The 18,142-nt window shown below is 36.9% G+C and overlaps 1 protein-coding gene across 3 annotated transcripts in view; it reads left to right on the top strand.

Annotated features, from left to right (window-relative positions):
• LRRC2 (leucine rich repeat containing 2) overlaps window positions 1–18,142 on the top strand; it is a 94,554-nt gene that overhangs the window by 69,362 nt on the left and 7,050 nt on the right. For all 3 annotated transcript variants that reach the window (XM_087926841.1, XM_087926842.1, XM_026703916.2), the window contains 3 exons: window positions 10,892–11,037; window positions 13,488–13,643; window positions 15,702–15,835. In XM_087926841.1, coding sequence (XP_087782967.1) covers window positions 10,892–11,037; window positions 13,488–13,643; window positions 15,702–15,835 — 436 coding nt within the window. The remainder of the gene's footprint in view (window positions 1–10,891; window positions 11,038–13,487; window positions 13,644–15,701; window positions 15,836–18,142) is intronic.

The raw sequence follows: 18,142 nt of genomic DNA on the forward strand, positions 1-18,142 counted from the left end.
TTCCTAAATGTGGGGATCCACAAATGCTGTCTTCCTCCTCTTGGTCCATTGCAAAGACTTGCTGCATTCATGTTTTCCACCTTTGGTTCCAAACTGTAATTGTCTGCTACAAGCCATTTTATGCCCTTCAGAGCAGAGGATCTCCAGCATTTTATTCCATTCTAATAGCAACCCCAAAATTGAATTGGCTGAAGTACCTGACATGTCCCCTTCCATCCCATGGTTAGTTGTTGCTCTGGGTGATAATTTTGTTCTGCACTGCTAGGAGGCTCAGTTCTCTACCATTTGGCAGTTCTATTTTTTTTCCAAAATTAATTTTGCAATTGATCCCATGATAGCTCACTAAGTTAACAAACTGTCCTCAATCCTAGAAACTCATGCCTTACATCTCCCAGCAGGTTAGTCTTTTTGTTTTTGTCTAGAATAAGTGAAGCATGCTTTCCCAATCTTTATCCACACTGTGGCAAATCTTCTCTTCTAAGTCTTCAAATTGCAAAGTACAAATAAATACTTGTTACTCTGTTCATAATGAAACTGAAATATCTGCTCTGTCTTACTGCAAAGTTTCCATGGATCTACAAGGAATCTTGAAACAAAAGATCTGTTGATTCCCCGTTGCTTTGATTATTATAGCAAACTGGAACTATAAAGGAGAGAGGGAATGAAAGGTCCTGTGCTAATGTTCAAGAGATAGTGTGGGAAGAGGGGGTGGTGGCATCCATATTTTTATTTATTTATTTGTATTGAGTGGCAAGGTGGCCTATGGAGCTCTTGCTCCAGAATCTGGAGGCTCTGAGTTTGATCCTAGGTAGCAGCAGATATTTCTCTCTCTGGGCTCAAAGAGAAAATACTTGCTGTGAATCCTCATAGGTGTCAGGAAGGGCATCCGGCCAGTAAACACTTAGCTCCATTCAGTCATCCCAATTCCACCCTGATGCAAGGGATTAAACGGTTGTTAAAGGAAAGAACAAATCCCTATAATAAAAAAAGCAGGCATTGATTGATCGGAGCCAACCAATGACACTCACCTCTGCATGGATGAGAAGAGCAAAAAGCAGGGGAATAACTAATCACATCTTATGGTGATTTTAGTTGGGACTGAACACCACTGCAGCCTTGTTGCCAACCTGCTGGAATGTCAGGAGGCTGGAATGTCAGGAGTTGGATTAAAAAAACAGCTGGGAACAGCATGGGAGAGAAGCAGCTTCATCTGCAGTTTGGAATTTTCCTCAGTGACGGAAATGCTAGAATACACTGGCTGTACTAATCCATTAAGATAATATTTAATTAAGGCTCTCTACAATAAAATACTGGTCTGGTTATCAACCATGGAAGTATCAATATACCCCAATGTGCTGGATTTAGACAAAAGAGCGAGATACCAGGATATACTAAACAATCAAGGAAAATTAAAAATGAAACAAGAGTTTAAAAAAATCAGGGAATCGATGTAAATCGGTGACTGTATATGCAAAGCCAGACAAGATACAAGAAAGATTCAGAAATTTATGGGTTCTATAAGTAGCCATTGGAATTGGATAAGATATTACAATGTCCAGAAGAAAAATTGATTAAAAAAATATACAGCTACCTATTGGAATGCAAAATGGAAGAAGAGACAGTAAAGGAAACGAAGATAATTTGGGCACAAAACTTTGGCTATATGAATTAGAAAAATGGGCAAAATTGTGGGGAAAAAATTATAACTTGACAATGTCAGTAGCATAAGAAAACCTATATAAAATGTTCTACAGATGGCACTTACCCCCAGCTAGATTAGCAAAAATGTTTCCAAATAGAACATTTGGAATGTTGGAAATGTAAACAAAAGCAAGGAACATATTATCATATGTGGTGGATATACTCAGTAACCAAAAAAATATTGGATAAGGATAAAAAAAAGGATAGAGGAAATAACTAAGCAACAAATAGAGTTAAAACTGGAGATATTCTGACTAGGTATAATAACAGGAAAATATGACAAAAAATACATTATCTAATGCTACATTTAATAACAGTGGCTAGCATCGTTTATGCGCAAAACTGGGAAAACGATATTATGCCTTTGGAAGAAAGTGTGATAAAGAAAGTATTAGAGTGTGCCGAGATGGACAGGCTGACAATGGAAATAAAAGACAGAGAAGAAACCAAATATTATTTGATTTGGAATGCATGGTATAATTGACTAAATAGCAGATATAAAGATAAGAATATGAAATATTATAGTATGATGATAAGAACTATATATATAGTAGATATTGTAGTGGAACAAAATATTTAAAGAAATATATATAAGAAAACAAATATATATAAATGTACATAAAGTTAAAATCTATGTAAAAAGTATTGTATATATACTGATACCGAAGCATTGCAATGAATGGAAACTGTTATTGTAAAATAAGGAAAACTGTTTAATAAAAATATATTTTTTAAAAATAGAAGGCTCTCTATATCACTGATACTTTGTGGGCTCTCTCGTGTGTCTGGCACACAGAAGAAGCCTGTAAGTATAGGCATAAAATGAAATGGGAATGCTATAACCATTGCCTAAGTTTCTTCAAAGGAACAAATTTAAAATGTAACAAGTAAATAAATTGCTCATCTACTATATTTCCATTTGCTTTTTAGCATTTTGTGAGTCCTTCGTTAGTTGTGAAATATTATTAAGATTAATTTTATACATTTTGTTGTCTAGCAGTTGGCTTAGCAAAACAAAAACAAAGGAAAGCTTTTAAACTGTGTTATTTTTGAACAGGCCTTTCTGGAAATAGGTATACAGATATTTTCTTAAGGAGAAAATGGACAACCAATTCACTGTAATCTTTTCACTGGAATGATTATTTGTGTATATTTCTTTTTGGTCAAATGCTTTGACAAGCAACTTTTGGAAGGGTCAACTCACTCCATTAAGTGCCACATCCTGTTCAGTATAGAAATCTAAATCAAAGTATCCCTCATCAATCTAGACTTTGTTGAATATATGTTGAAAAAGGGAGCTACTCACTTAGGAACCTGGTTCAATTGTTGAATTGCTCTAACAGCTACAGAGCCAGAATCTACTTTTTTATAATTTACTCTGAATGTGGTATTCTGAGTTGGCCTTTTTTTGTGGGATATCCCTTCTGAAATTTGTAGGCTGCTATCATACTCCTGCCAATGAAAGTATGTAAGTAGAAGCCACAGCTTGTCAGAGGTAACATATGGCTGACTATCAGAAAGCTGGAAAAAAATAAAATCAATGCATTTGGACTGCAAATTGTTGAGAATTAGATAGTTTGGAGAACAAATCAGTCAGTACCTGTGCAGCTAGACAACTTTATAAAAGCAGTAACGAGGAAGCTAAAATTTTGGACATGTAACATTGAAAGAAGAGTTTTTCAAGTAGACTGACGGAAAAGCTGACAGTCACAAAAAAGACATCAGCAAAGGGCAATGTGGATGAATGCTATCATTAGCATCACAACATGAATTTATAAGAAATCAAAACTGTTACTGACAGATACTCCTGGTGAAGTGTTGTCCATTGGAGTAGAAAAAGTCAGAATTGTCTGGACAACAAAACGTCAAAAATATTTCTCCCTTCAGTCATCTTTTCTAAAAGCCCAGCCTTCTCTTCTTAATTTCAGTCTCCTCCTTTGCTTAGCTTCAAAGTATCTAGTATTCAAGATGAAGTTTGATCAATGAAGAAGACTGTGAACAGAAGCTGTTATTTTCTTGTCGTTTGGAACACTATCCCCACTCCTTTATCTGGATATTTAATTACATTTTTCTAAATGACAAGATATCTTTTTCACCCTCTTCTTTTACTGTATTATAAACATTCTGAATATTGTTTCTGCGTTTTTGAATATTGTACAACCCACCTAATTTTTATCTTGTGCAAATTTGATAAGAATGCTCTCTCTTGCCATCATTTTCTATAATAGTTTAAAACAAATCTTGAAAAGTCCTATCCAGAGAACCAAACTTTATTACTAAGTACTTCATTCCAGTTTACTTGAAATCATATAATGAGCACTTTTGGAGTGGGTTTTTTTGCCAGTACAGTTCCATATAATTGCCATGCCATTCAGCATATTACTTTGCTAGCTTGTTAATCAGAATGTCAGGGGAATATCATTCAACATCAACTTATATGTTAGAGAACTTTTTCTTGCAGTAAGAATAATTGGCAGTGGAACCAATTAGTTAGAGAAATAATGGTGCTTCATCAATGATTGTCCAGAAAGTTTATGACCTAGAATATTTGAAGTAATTCAGCTTTCTACAACTTAGCAGCCACTAGATATGGTAGGAGGGGGGAGTTGTAACTCCAAGGATTTTGAAATTTCTGAACAAACAAAAATACCAAAAAGTATCTATAAATATGGCAATATCTGAATATTTTGTTCAGTATATGAACAATTCTCAGAAATTTAATTGCTTGAAAAGGATGTTATGTAACTTACAGGGATACAGGTACACTTCAAAATTGTGTAATAGCAACAAAAGTATTTGTGATGGTCCTTAAACTGTTGTACATGATACTTGAGTAGCATTGGTGCACATAGTATATTATCTAGACCCCTAGAAAGAGTGCTGAGAAGAGCAACAAAGGTGATTAGGGGACTGAATGCTATTGAACAGTTGCAGGAATTGGGTATATCTAATTTCATGAAAAGAACGACTAGGGGTGACATGATAGCAGTGTTCCAGGTGCCACAACCTATTCTCCAAAGCATCTGAAGGCAGGACAAGAAGCAATGGATGGAAACCAATTAAGGAGAAAAGCAACTTAGAACTAAGCAGAAATTTTCTGACAGAACAATTAATTGTGGAATGACTTGCCTCCAGAACTGGGGGATTTACAAAGAGATTGGATGGCCATTTGTCTGAAATGATATAGGGTTTTCTGCTTGAACAGGGGGTTGGACTAGAAGACCTCCAAGGTCCCTTCCAATTCTGTTATTCTGTAACAGATGACTTATCTATGGATTCAGTATATACTGATCTTTGCAGAAAGGAATGAATAATACCAGATAACTCCAGGCTATGCTGAAATAAGGAAATAGCATGTCTTGAAACAAACAGTTCAGAGAAGTCTGGAAACCTTTAAACACCTCGTTAAATGTTCATACCTAGTTCTGTTATTCTTGATTGAAGAAAGAAAAGGCTACCCACTTTTACAAAGCTTCCTTCAATTTATTCCCATAATAGCAACACGCTGAGGTAATCTGGGCAGAGAGACATTGAGTAGTCCAAAGTCAGTGATTTCCTTTGGCAGAGGGTGAAACTGAATCTGAATTATTTTAGGTTCTAATCCAGTATCTTCACATTATACCAGACTAGCTCTATTATTACTGATGCAATTCATGCATAATAGATTGGAAGTAAGCCCTTGCACAGTCCTGATGGAACAGACTCAAAGGGCAGAGAAAACATCTTGAGAATTTTCCTGTTAAGAAGACTGAAATTGAAAGAAAAGGATGTGAAGTTAATTCTGAATTTGGGTGTAACCTGAGATATGCCCACTTTGACAAGGTGTTCAAATGATTTTTAGTGTAACTTGATTCAGTACAAGTGGTCTTGTGTTATCCCAATGAAGCTTGGAATGAAGTGTACTTCATCTTATGATCTAATGCAAGGCACTGTGATATGTGTATTTATGGAAGGTCATTTGATGACTATTTGAAGTTATGACAGCCTTGGAAACATCCTGTAAAGCACTCTCGGCCATTGTAAAATGTCACGCTTTCTCCCTCACCACGATTCAATGATCTATTTTGGGACCTTGGCAACAAGGTCAGATTTATGACTGGTTGCCTACATCTAGTGGTTACAGGTCACCAAGTTGCAAAAATATTTGGTGATTTCCAGCAAAAAATGCCCATTTGGGAGAAGAGATCCAGACCTAAAACTGTGAGGTTTGCTTAACAACCTTTGTGAAAATGGTTGTAAAATTGAGTCCAGGTTCATGGTTGTCTTGACTTATGACTGAAATTCAGGGCTCAATTGCAATTGTAAGTCAAGGATTACGAGAGAGAGAGAGAGAGAGAGAGAGAGAGAGAGAGAGAGAGAGAGAGAGAGAGACTTTCTAATGTGTGAAAATTAAACTAGGAAAATGGACAGAAACATGATAGTATGTAAATAGAGTTCTGAATTTGGAATGTCATATGCTTTGAAAGAGACTAAAATGTAGTATTACTACTGACAACTTCTGTTTGTCTAGTAAAAAAAACTCATAGCAATTAGAAGGTTGGTTGGACAGAATAAGGCAACAAGCATAAGGTGCATTGGTTTTTTCAAATATAATTCTAATAAATGTGATGTATCGTTGTTAATGAATTCTGTAAACAAAGTAATTTTCTACTTTTGTCATATCCATAGCAGCAACTAATTGACATTGGCTCTCAGAAAAGCCAAGGCTCAGATATGGTTAACATTGGGATGAGAGCTCACCAGTAAATCTCGCAGCTAAAGACTAAAATAAGAGCTTAAAAGCACATCTCCCCCCAAAAACCCAAATTACTGATGCAGTATTGTCAACTTTGTCAACTTTAAAGATGTGTGGACTTCAACTCCCAGAATACCCCAGCTAGCATAATGGTTGGAGAATTCTGGGAGTTGAAGTCCATACATCTTAAAATAGCTAAGAATGAGAAACTTAGCAGTTCTAAATTGCTCCTCCAAAATCTATATGGAAAATTCCATGCAGGAGACATGCTCAGTTTAATTTGTTTTGTTAAGCCTGGTTTAGAAAAAGATTATTTGATATCTTGGCTTTAAGGTGTTGTTTTCTCACAAGAAAAATAATTACCTTAAAAGCAAAACATTATTTTATGCCAGTTAACAAAGAGCTGGAGATATTAACATTCTGATCCTTAATCTGTTTTCTGAGAGTAAACTCAATTGATTTTAATATAATAAATGTTATCCAGGATAAAAGAATCTACTTAGTGACTTTTATGTCCCATTTATTTCCATGGGGGAGAATTCAACATTTAATTAATGTATGTAAGTGAGCAATGATAACTTTTTTATGTCTTAGTGATATGAAATATTAATGTATTAACCTATAACGGGACCATCTATTTCAGTATTTTGATATACATTTAATAGAAGCCAACATATGTTTACTTCAGAACAAAAACCATAGACTGCAACTTTAGAGTAAAAATCTAGGCATGTTATTTAATAGATTGGAATTAAATTTAATCTTAATGTCATTGATTTCAGTCAGATTATTTGACTAAAGAAGACTTCTGGGGGAGATATGCAGGGGTGGGATCTGACCAGTGTAACTATCGGTTTGGTGATTTATGTTTTGCTGTGCGCGCATGTGGAACGTCATCAGCTTGCTGCCTGAATGGCTGAGTAGCACTGCACACAGGTGCGCAGCATTTGAAAAAGCACTATTTTCCTGCTTTTTAAACCACAGCTGTGCTGCGCAAAGCAGCTGTGGTTGAAAAAGCAGGAAATAAAGGTCAGGTGGGTGGGTGGGCCAAAACAGCAGCAGACATAGAACCGGTTCTATGTCTGCTGCTCTTCAGAACTATCGGTTCTATTATTTTTTCTTTCTCTTTTTCTTTAAGTTTTTAAATGTTTTTATTATTATAATCAACATTTTAAAATAAAAATTATATATTAAAAAGTGTATTTTGACTAAACATGGGACTAACTCTACATGTTCTTTGAGGGTTACTTTCAATTAATTGGGGGTAAAAATGGACCTGAATTCAATGGAGTACATTCCAAGTAAATGATTATAGAATTGCATTACTTGGAATGTACTGCATTGAATTCAAATGGCTTTTACGCGATTGATATGTCACTGTTGCAGTATTATGGAGCAATCCTGATTCCAACGTGCTAAGAAAATTGATCTAGCACAACTGAGTGGATTGGATTAGAAAAAAATCATTCTTGTTGGTAGTAATTGCTCTCCACCATCAAATTTTTACTTCTGCCTGGAGAAAGTTAGCTGTTGGGGTTTTGTGACTGAGGTTCTCTCTCTTCAAAATGATTGTAGTGTCAGCATTCCAAGTAACAACCTCCAAAACAGACAACTCTGAGACAATCATCTTCTCAAAGTTCCACTTTATTAGAAATATCATATTGGCACATCTGGGAAAACTTGAATCTGAGAGTTCCGGGTTTTCCCTTCCCCAAAAGAAATTCAAAGATCCATCCCCTGCCTTCATCAGTCCATCATATGGCACAATCATGTCTTCACCCCATCCAGAGACTATCACCAGTCACTCCCCTCCACGTGCAGGGTGAAACGTCCTTGATTCTCCCAGAAATAATGTTATGGCTAATTATCCACTGTTCCTTAACACCCCCCCCCCAAATTCTCAGGCGCTAAATGTGGCAGCCTAGAAACTCCAAAAGGAAAATGGCTTCCCAGGCTGACAGGTGGCCAAAATATACCTGAAGAGAAACTGTCAAAGTGGCATAGAAGGTAGAGGAGAGAAGAGGACATCGCAGACAAAAATGATCCTTGCTAAAGTCATAAATCTATCAGATCTCCACTCCTCAATTCCCTTCTTTGAGCCAGAGGCTGAATGGCTATTGTCAAATCATCCAACTAGTTGGAGTTAGTTCAGCTAATCCTCAGCCACAGCTATGCTGCCTTTAAAGCTTGAAAAGAACAGTTTAGATTCCACATGCCACTAATAAATCAACCAGAATTCCCTGTTAGGTTAGTATTTTACCCTTCTTCTAACGACCATATATTACATAGTTTCATACATTTTTGACAATGGAGATTATTTTGTTTGAGTAAGAATAAAAACACTATTTCCTTTAATATCTGTTTTGGATTGGATAATTAATTTTGAATCCAACAATATAGTTCTTTAAAAAGACATGCTTTGGAAAAGTTGTTCAGGCAAAAGAATTGAGTGTACTGCCATAAATCATTTTTATAGTAATAATAAAATGGTGCTACTGCTGTGAGACTTTTGCTTCAAATATTTTTATTTCTAAAGTCAGTTAGGAGTTTCTTAGTCATATAACATTTCTGTCTGTCATCTTTTAAAGGATTATTGAAATGTATAATTTGGAGAGTCTCAATGTTTATGAAGGTTTATGAAGGTATGCATGGTTTCTCATTTAGAATTGTCAACTGTTACCATCATAACTTTTCAGCTAGTTGATTAAAAATAATGATTATGAATCCCCAGTAGGAAATCACCTAGTCCATGAGAAGAGGTACAATTTTGGGTTTTTACTACAGGAATATATTATTAAATAGCAATAGCACTTAGACTTATATACCACTTCAGCGCCTCTCTAAGTGGTTTACAGAGTCAGCATATTGCTCCCAACAATCTGGATCCTCATTTTACCGACCTCAGAAGGATGGATGGCTGAGTCAACCTTGAGCCAGTCAGGATCGAACTCTTGGCAGTGGACAAGAGTTAGTCTGCAATACTTCATTATAACCACCGTGCCACCACAATTACTCAACCAGTCTGTCCAGTTTTACTATGTCAATATCATAGTAAATATTCCAGTAAAAATATCTTTATGATGTTCCCTACAGGAGAATTACCTTATATGGATTGTAAGAATTGTAAGAAGAAAAGATTGAGTTTTCTGTATCACTTCGTTTTCATCTTGAACTCATATAGAAACTGTAATAGTAGCAGTATTTGAATATTAGACTATCTTTCCTGAATTTCATCTTACTGGATTTGGAGAAATTGCAAATGAAATATTTATTTGTGTGTCATATCAACTACATTTATTAGATTTTTACACTTATTACCTAAACTTTTCTTCATCTTTCTGCTCAGTATGTGAAAGTAGAGGTGACATGATCTGATTTGTTATTAAGCAACGAGATGAATATATTATATATGTGTAAATGTGAGAAAGAAATCTCATTCCACTCTACTCTTCTTAAGGCCCTCAGAGGTTCCCTGATTTTGGAGGACAAAAATCTCTGAGATATTCAGCTTGCCTGCTATCTCCAATGTGTCAAAAATATCTGCAAGAGTCAAAATTGCCAAGGTTGCAATTAAAGCATCCAAGTCTTGCCCTTTTTATATGTTCATCAAAGTTACACCAAGTTACAAAGAGTCAAGCCTTTAATCACAATACCATATTTACCATTTTGTCTGTCTTGAGACCTACCTAGCAATGCTGTTGCTTTCTGTCTTTAAATGATCTGTAGAAGATTCAGCTGTCAGGTCTCATCCATTTCTAAATATAGGATGATATTGCCACCTTGTCTTTTCTTTAGGTAGTACACACTATGAGGAAGAAGCAAGGATATTTACAATGTATGTGTAACGAAGTCAAGTTGGCTGCCATGATGGTGAAATTGAAGCTCTCTCTGTGCTTTATGTTGCAGACATAAAAAGAGATGATGCTTCAGTGACACTACCATGATCAACATCTCAACATTTTTGGTCATAGCCAGCATGCTCCTGGAAAGAAAGCAACTTATTTTTTATTTTTTTTAAAAAAAAATTAAAGTAATTGAACATTTGACAATTACTGAGAGGTAAAGTCATACTCATTTAGGAGACATAAATCTATTTTAAAATTTAGACATGTCATTGGCATAATCATAAAATCATGCCATTCAAAATCCTATTCAATAAGAACTACTGTGAATACCAACATGTAAAATATTGTTGTTTCAGTCAGATAAAATATAATAGTCTATTAGACATAGAACTTCCTTGAGGGAAGATGAACATTGCATGTAACAAATAAGAAATACTGAAAATGTTTAATTCTGAACATGGCCTCATTTTTAAAATAATGGAGTGTGTAGCCTTATGGCAAATATGCAACATAACACAATTGACCTCATTCAGCCAGCAAAATATCAACTATAATTGTCATCTATTTCCTCATTCAAGACTTTATTAAATAACATTCTGCTTCTTTACAGCTAAGCAATTTGAAACAAGTGAGCTTTGTAGATGTATCAACAAACAAATTCTTTTCAATCCCAATATGTGTACTCCGGATGTCAAATCTCCAGTGGCTTGATATAAGTAATAACAGTCTGAGAGATCTCCCACAAGACATAGACAGGTAGATTTTTATATGGTTTTTGCAGTGACAGTTGGGTTTAGCAAATAAAGCATTGCCTGGCTATTTTGTCAACATTTGTAAGTGATTGGAAAACTGTCAAGCTCATTTATGCTAGAGTCACAAAGCCCCAGGTTTACAACACTGTGGAAGACAGGGCTTCCTTGTCTCCCCTTACAAAGCAATCTGAAACTGATCCACAATAATCTTCACTTCTCCCATCCTCCATTGCGAAGAATATACCCAGATAATATCACAAACCAATCAGTGTTGTTTCTCAATATCCCTGTGAGATTCTGCACTGAAATCCTTGCAATTTTTCAATCAGTTGTGTTTCCCAATACAGGTGACCCGGGTTGCACATTGCTATGATAGTTTGATGGGGAAGAGCAAAGATAATTATCAGCCAATGCATAGAGATGTTCAAAGAACAGGATGGTGTTCCTCTAATAGTGTGGAGAGGAAATCTAGCTTTGGAGTCCAGGACAATGGTTTTGTCTGCTGTTGCACTTGCCCTCTGGAATATCGTGTCCTCCCCCCATGTAAGGTCATCCTCCAACCCTCTGACTTTTTGTAAGAGTCTAAAGACTTGGCTCTGCCAGTTAGTTTGGGGCCCCAGTGGGAGAGCATCACAGTGGAGGTGGCTGATCAAGTAACAACAGATTCCTTCTCACCCATATCCTGCCCCCACCTTCCCCATCTATAATTGGATCATGGTATTTACTCATATTAATTTAATTATGTTTTATATGTGTATATTTTGTAAGCTGCTCAGAGTTACCTTGTGGCAAGATGAGTGGTCAATCCATTTTATAAATAACCAATAAAGGAGAATATTTGTATATCAGGGTTGAAATTAGGGATTACTGGTGTCATTCACACCTGCCCGCCAGCAATTAGCCACTTAGATGGGTGTAGAATAACTCCAAGATTAATATCAGACCAACAATCAAGAAGTAAACAATACCCCAATCAAGGTACTGCCAACAAGCCAAGAATAAACAGCCCAACCAAAGAACTTCCAAGATCACCCCTATCAACACTGACAGGGCAAGCCACTAGAATATAACCCACATCCCACATCCTTACTATCACTGATGATGTTACCTAATTTGGGTAATGAAATGTTTGCAAAAAAACCATCAAGCACAGAGAGTACCAATGACCCTTCATAAACAAACAAACAAACAAAGTGTAGGCTGCAGAAATCCATCTGATTGGTAGATGGTGGCAGGTAGATTCAGAAAACCCTAATTTATCTTGTGGTCATTTGGAGTTTTGAAGCCCAGATGTTAGGCTTACTTTCCATTGTCTTAGAGGTTCACCTAGAAGGTCAGGGGCCTAGAGAGAGAGAATAACATTGTCTTGAGGTTTGGGACAAGATGAGTCCCTGGAAAATAGAGTACACAAAATTGGTAGATCTATATTTATCAAAGGAAAATAGCAACTTTACAGCAGTTTCCAATAAACTAAGGCAAGCTCAGAAGTAAATTGTCTGAACTTCTAAAAACAGACACTGCAAGATCAATCACGTCTGGAACTGGTCCTGAAGGAAAATGAGGTGGAAGTGTCCTTAACTCAGATACAGTAGAATTCTGCAATTTACTCACAACTCAAGTTATGTTTTTGATAGATTAAGGTATAGAAATCAACCAGAGGAGTCTGTTGATAACATTATATGCCCATAGGATTCAGAAATCAGCTCTCTCCAACTAATATTTTCAGATTTAAAGCAACAATACTGGGTTTCCATGTACAGACACTTTCCCATCTCACCTAGCAGCATTGAAGCACACTTTTAAACTTGAAAATTTGGCAATTTCCTTTGATAAGTGTAAGAAAACAGTATGAATTTGTCTTGTTTTTCACAATACCACCTTTGCAACTCAGAAAGAAACAAGTAGTTAAGCTGATATTAATACATTTTTAATTAACTGCTTCATTCACTCCATTTTAATTTCATATTCATTACAGAAGTCCAAAACAAAAGGCAGTGGAACTATAAAAACAGGTTTTTGTGTGATTTATTGTTTGTACATGCTTGGTTTCATCTAGCATATTCTCCTATGTGCCGTATAAATAGGTATGTATAAGTTATGCATACATTGGAAACTCTGCAGAGATAATGGATTGAGAGGCCACAAAATGGTGTTTATTGTCTCTGCCTTTCAAAAAATTACATGCCAACAATCTTTCTGCTGCCACCAATGTGAAATCAAACAGCCATTCTGCCTTTTAACCTGGGATAGAAGAGAATATCAAGCAAATGATACTTTTGACACCCAGCAATTATTTTGTTGGTTTTGTATATTCCTCTTACTTTATGAGCTTGATTAAAAATATATCAGTTATTAATATATGTTATATTACAGGTATTAAACAATATATGTATATGTATAAGTTTGCAAATCTATAACGCACATTTAATTTTGCCATTTTGTTACTTTTCTAAGGCTAGAGAAGTTACAAACTCTTCTTCTGCAGAAGAATAAGCTGACCTACCTTCCACAAGCCTTGGTCAATTTGCCAAAACTCAGTTTATTGGTTGTGAGTAGTGAAAATTTGGTTCAGATGCCCACAGCCATCTGTAACTCTTCCACTGGCTTAAAGTAAGTCAATTACATTCAGACACATTTTCTTCCTTTGTATTTTGTCTTGTTATTTGTTTGGATTAAGTAAAAGACATCATGTAACATGATTCCCCAAAGTTGTGATGCATCTACCCATGCATTAATATGAGTGAATACTGTGGTATTCACAGAACTGACGGCAGTCCCCACTCAGGTCCGCAGTTCTGGCGGAAGCGCCGATCGCTCCCATTGGCTGATGCCGTTTGACAGCTGGCTATAAAAGGAGCTGTCAAACGGCATTAGCTGTTGCCGCCAGCTGATCTGCCTTGTTAGCCTCGGGAGCCGCGGCAACCCTTTATTCATTGAATAAAGCTTTTAACTGTCTGCTCTGAGTCTGCCTCATATCTCCGCCGCTCTACAACAAATACAGTAGTTTAATTAATTAATGCTGTGCATCTTAAACATAGTAGAATAAATACACAGCCTGTGGTTACTTGTGGATCACTCCAGTTATTGTCTTGGTTTTTAATTCCAGAATAGGCAGCACAATATCAAATGTAGTAGCTATGTCATAATCAGGAAGGAGGTAGGCTAAGATAAACATTTAACATGTAAGAACAATTATTTGCATTTATGGTTTAGCAGCAAAGAATTGAGGCCTTTGAACTATGGTTCTGGAGAAGACTCCTGCGAGTCCCTTGGACTGCAAGGTGATTAAACCCGTCAGTCCAAGAGGAGATCAACCCTGACTGCTTTTTAGAAGGCCAGATCCTGAAGATGAAACTCAAATACTTTGGCCACCTAATGAGAAGGAAAGACTCACTGGAGAAGAGCCTAATGCTGGAAAAGATTGAGGGCAATAGAAGGGGATCACAGAGAATGAGGTGGCTGGATGAAGTCACTGAAGCAATCGGCATGAGCTTAAATGGACTCCAGAGGACGGTAGAGAACAGGAAAGCCTGGAGGAATGTTGTCCATGGGCTCGCAATGGGTCGGACACAACTTTGAACTAACTAACAACAACAAAATGGTTTAGAGTGCAATTATGCATCATTGATGCATAAAGTAAAATCTGTGTGAGGCTGATGAATTGCATAATATTTTTTTCCCAAATAAAAGACCACTTGGTCCATACTAGCATAAGGTCCATGGCCTCTGCCTCTGAAAACAGTCCTGTTCTCAGAGGCTAGTCAAAAATCATTAGGAATAAATAGTTCACAAAACTGGATAAGGAGGATCAGAGTTTATTGATAACAATACACAAATGAAGTTCTGGGTATTACATTGCTCTTAATCTCCTGCTATAAGTTGCCAATAGTTTTTGTATGTGTGTCAGTAGTAGTATTCAATTTTTTTTTACTACCAGTTCTGTGGGCATGGCTTGATGGGTGTGGTATGGCTTGGTGGGTGTGGCAGAAGGATACTGTAAAATAACATCCCCATTTCCACCCCACTCCAGGGGAAGGTTACTGTAAAATCCCCATTCCCTTCCCCACCCCACTAACCTGCTTGCCATCTCCATTCTCCTGTGCTGGACAACAAAAGAAGACCCAACCAATCAGCTGGGCCTCTAACTCAGGAGGCAGCAAATAGATGGGGGGCCAACCAGAGGTGGTATTTACCAGTTCTCTGTACTATTCAAAATTTTTGTTACCAGTTCTCCAGAATCTGTCAGAACTGGCTGAATACCACCTCTGATGCGTGTGTTTGTTTGTTTTTTAAAAATACCATATATATTAATATATATATATATTAATATATATTCAATGACTCTGATGTGTCATAAGCAGTTTCAGTGGATCAAGACGCATGGGGATTCTTTTTGATTGAATAATTGAGCTTACACTTTTAGTGTTTCCTATGCTTGCTTCTAGAAAAGACACTTCTTAATTAAATTTGTAATAGATAATGAGTGTTACGAACAGTGAACATTGTAGCAAAGTTTTGTTCATGGACAAAATTGGCTTTGCTTTGTAACAAAGTAGGAAGAAGAGAAAATTTACAGGGCTACAAATCATGTGGCTATAGCAAGTAACAATCTGCTCAGGATCAGAAACATTATATAACTTTTCGTGGTAATATGTCATCACCTTGCAGATTTATAAGCCTCAAGGATAACCCTCTTGAAACAACATTTCAGGAGATTCAAGAAATAACAGAAAGTGACCGCGATCGTGAACTCTTTGAAAAAGAATTTATGAGAGCCTACATTATGGATATACAAGAGAGAGGTATGGGTGCATCTAAATGAAACTCCAAGCTATTTTTTTTTACATTCTAGCTGATTTTCTGGACACATTTTAGAAAATATTGAATTGCATATGCCTGTTTGTTCCATGTAAAGCATTTCACCTGGAATTTGGTAGAGACAACTAAGCATTATGGGCAGGGAGAGTACATACCCTCAATCCAGCTGTCTGCTAAATTGACATATCTGTCAACTATAGCACTAGAGACATTTCAGCCTCTGCTAAAAGTGAAGAAATAAAATAATTGTATTGGAAGTAGCAATGTCAGTGTTTCTATTTTTAAAAGGAGAGCTAGTTTCTAACTGTTATGATAGAAAAGTGCACATGGCATCTCAGAAAGAAAGGCGAGGGCAATTTTAGAAGTTTTCCCATTTTTCTCTAGCATCTAGCATGCTCCTTTATAGTAAAGCAAATGTTATCCTCTTGCTTAATTCCTAACAGACCATTTTATTTCCATATCTTCCAACAATTACAGAATGAATATGAAAGCAACTTCACAGAAGTGATGGTTTACAAATTTTGCCCTTCTCTCTGCCCATTCTCTTCTTTTAAACCATGTAATCAAAAACAAAAAAGTTGCTCCTTTCTTTTCCTTTATGCTTTTAACAGCAGAACGACACACAGAAAGTTAAAGAGGTGAAGATTGTTCATGCATGGAAGTATGTCTAGAAAGCTCTCCACACATGCCAGGTTTCTTTTGAAGTCAGAAGTGCAGATCCAACAAAACTAAAATATGCCATAGATAGGATGTACTATTGATGCATGATGTGATGATAGATGGAAAACTAATATGATAATATCTCAACTCCTGACATTTTTGTTTGTTGTTGCTATTTATTATAGAAAATTGTAGCAATCAATATTCACAATTATACTTAAGCACAGGGAATAAGCTTCAACATCTGGTTTATCTTCATTGATTGCCGAAAATTTTAGTAAACTGCATGGGAAAATTTCATTAACTGCATTAATTTCCACTACCAATGGAAATTAAACTAAGGCGAGGGTTAGGTCTCCATGGGGTCAGGGCAGAACAATAAATTGTTAGTCTTTCTCTAAGAAATGCACAGTGATAGCTTACAGCAGGGGTGTCAAACTCGATTTCATTGAGGTTGGGTTTAACCTTGATGGGCCAGGATGGGCATGGCCAGGGTGGGCATGGTCATCTCAACGTTATTCATGTTGGGGGCACCTATGATGGTCTGAGTGCTCTGCCAGCAAAAATGGGCTCCCAAACTCTGTTTCATCTGCAACAGTGTCTTGCAACCCTCTGTCAGTGAAAATTGAGTTTTGGAATGCTGCCCGGGGGCCTTGCAAGCTCCGTTTTCAGATGCAATGGCCTCCTGCAACCATCTGCCAGAGAAAATGGAGCTCAGGAGGGCCGCATGCAACTCTCTCAAGCTCTGTTTTCGCTGGTAGTGTCACTGCAATCTGGCCCTTCACTGTTTCCAGGGCAGCCCCATGGGCCAGATCTGGCCCCTGGGCCTTGAGTTTAACATCCCTGGCTTACAGTTTGGACTTGTCTGTGGACCACATTAAAGTACATGGGAAAATTGCTTTGCAAATGAAATGAAGTGAAATCACGGCTCAGGTTAGAATTAGGGTTAGAGTTAAGATTAGGATCAGGGTTTGGTCTCCATGGAGTCAAAACTGAAAACAAATATTTTCAGTGATAGATTCTTAGAAGTTCTCTAAGGAAAGTGATGGTTTTTGTTTGGAGTTGTTTATGGACTACAGTAAAATGGGAAAATCCCAATGCCAATAAAAATGAAATTAGGCTTGGGTAAGGAATATTGCCATTGTCAATTAGGTTAGGGATAGGATTAGGTTTAGGATTAGGTCTCCTTGGACAGGGACAGAAACTGATGTCAGGGATAGATTCTTAGAGATTCTTCAAGGAAGCTGCTAATTAGAGGTGTCAAACTGGCAGCCCATGGACCGGATACATCATGCACAGGCCACACCCACCCCAGCTCTGTGAAAGAAAACAAATCGCAATACATCACATGACAGCAACATGACACCATGAGTTGGACTAGTGATGGATTTCAGAGATCAGTCATTGTGCAGGCTGCTAAGATGTCTGACTGCCTGGGCAGTGTTTATTACATTTATAGGGTTTTTACAAGAAGACAAAGGCAACATAGATATAGCATCTGGATTGGAGAATAGATCCTACATGGGTGAAACCTTTCAACCACATTGGTACAACCTCCCAACCAATCCTTAAGACTAGTAGTGATGTTAGTAAAATGAGGTCACCTATAAGTCTGGAAAGTCTGGGACTTT

Source organism: Pseudonaja textilis, chromosome 2 (genome assembly GCF_049901715.1).
Source record: "Pseudonaja textilis isolate UNSWEBS1 chromosome 2, rPseTex1.2, whole genome shotgun sequence".
Lineage (NCBI taxonomy): Eukaryota > Metazoa > Chordata > Lepidosauria > Squamata > Elapidae > Pseudonaja > Pseudonaja textilis.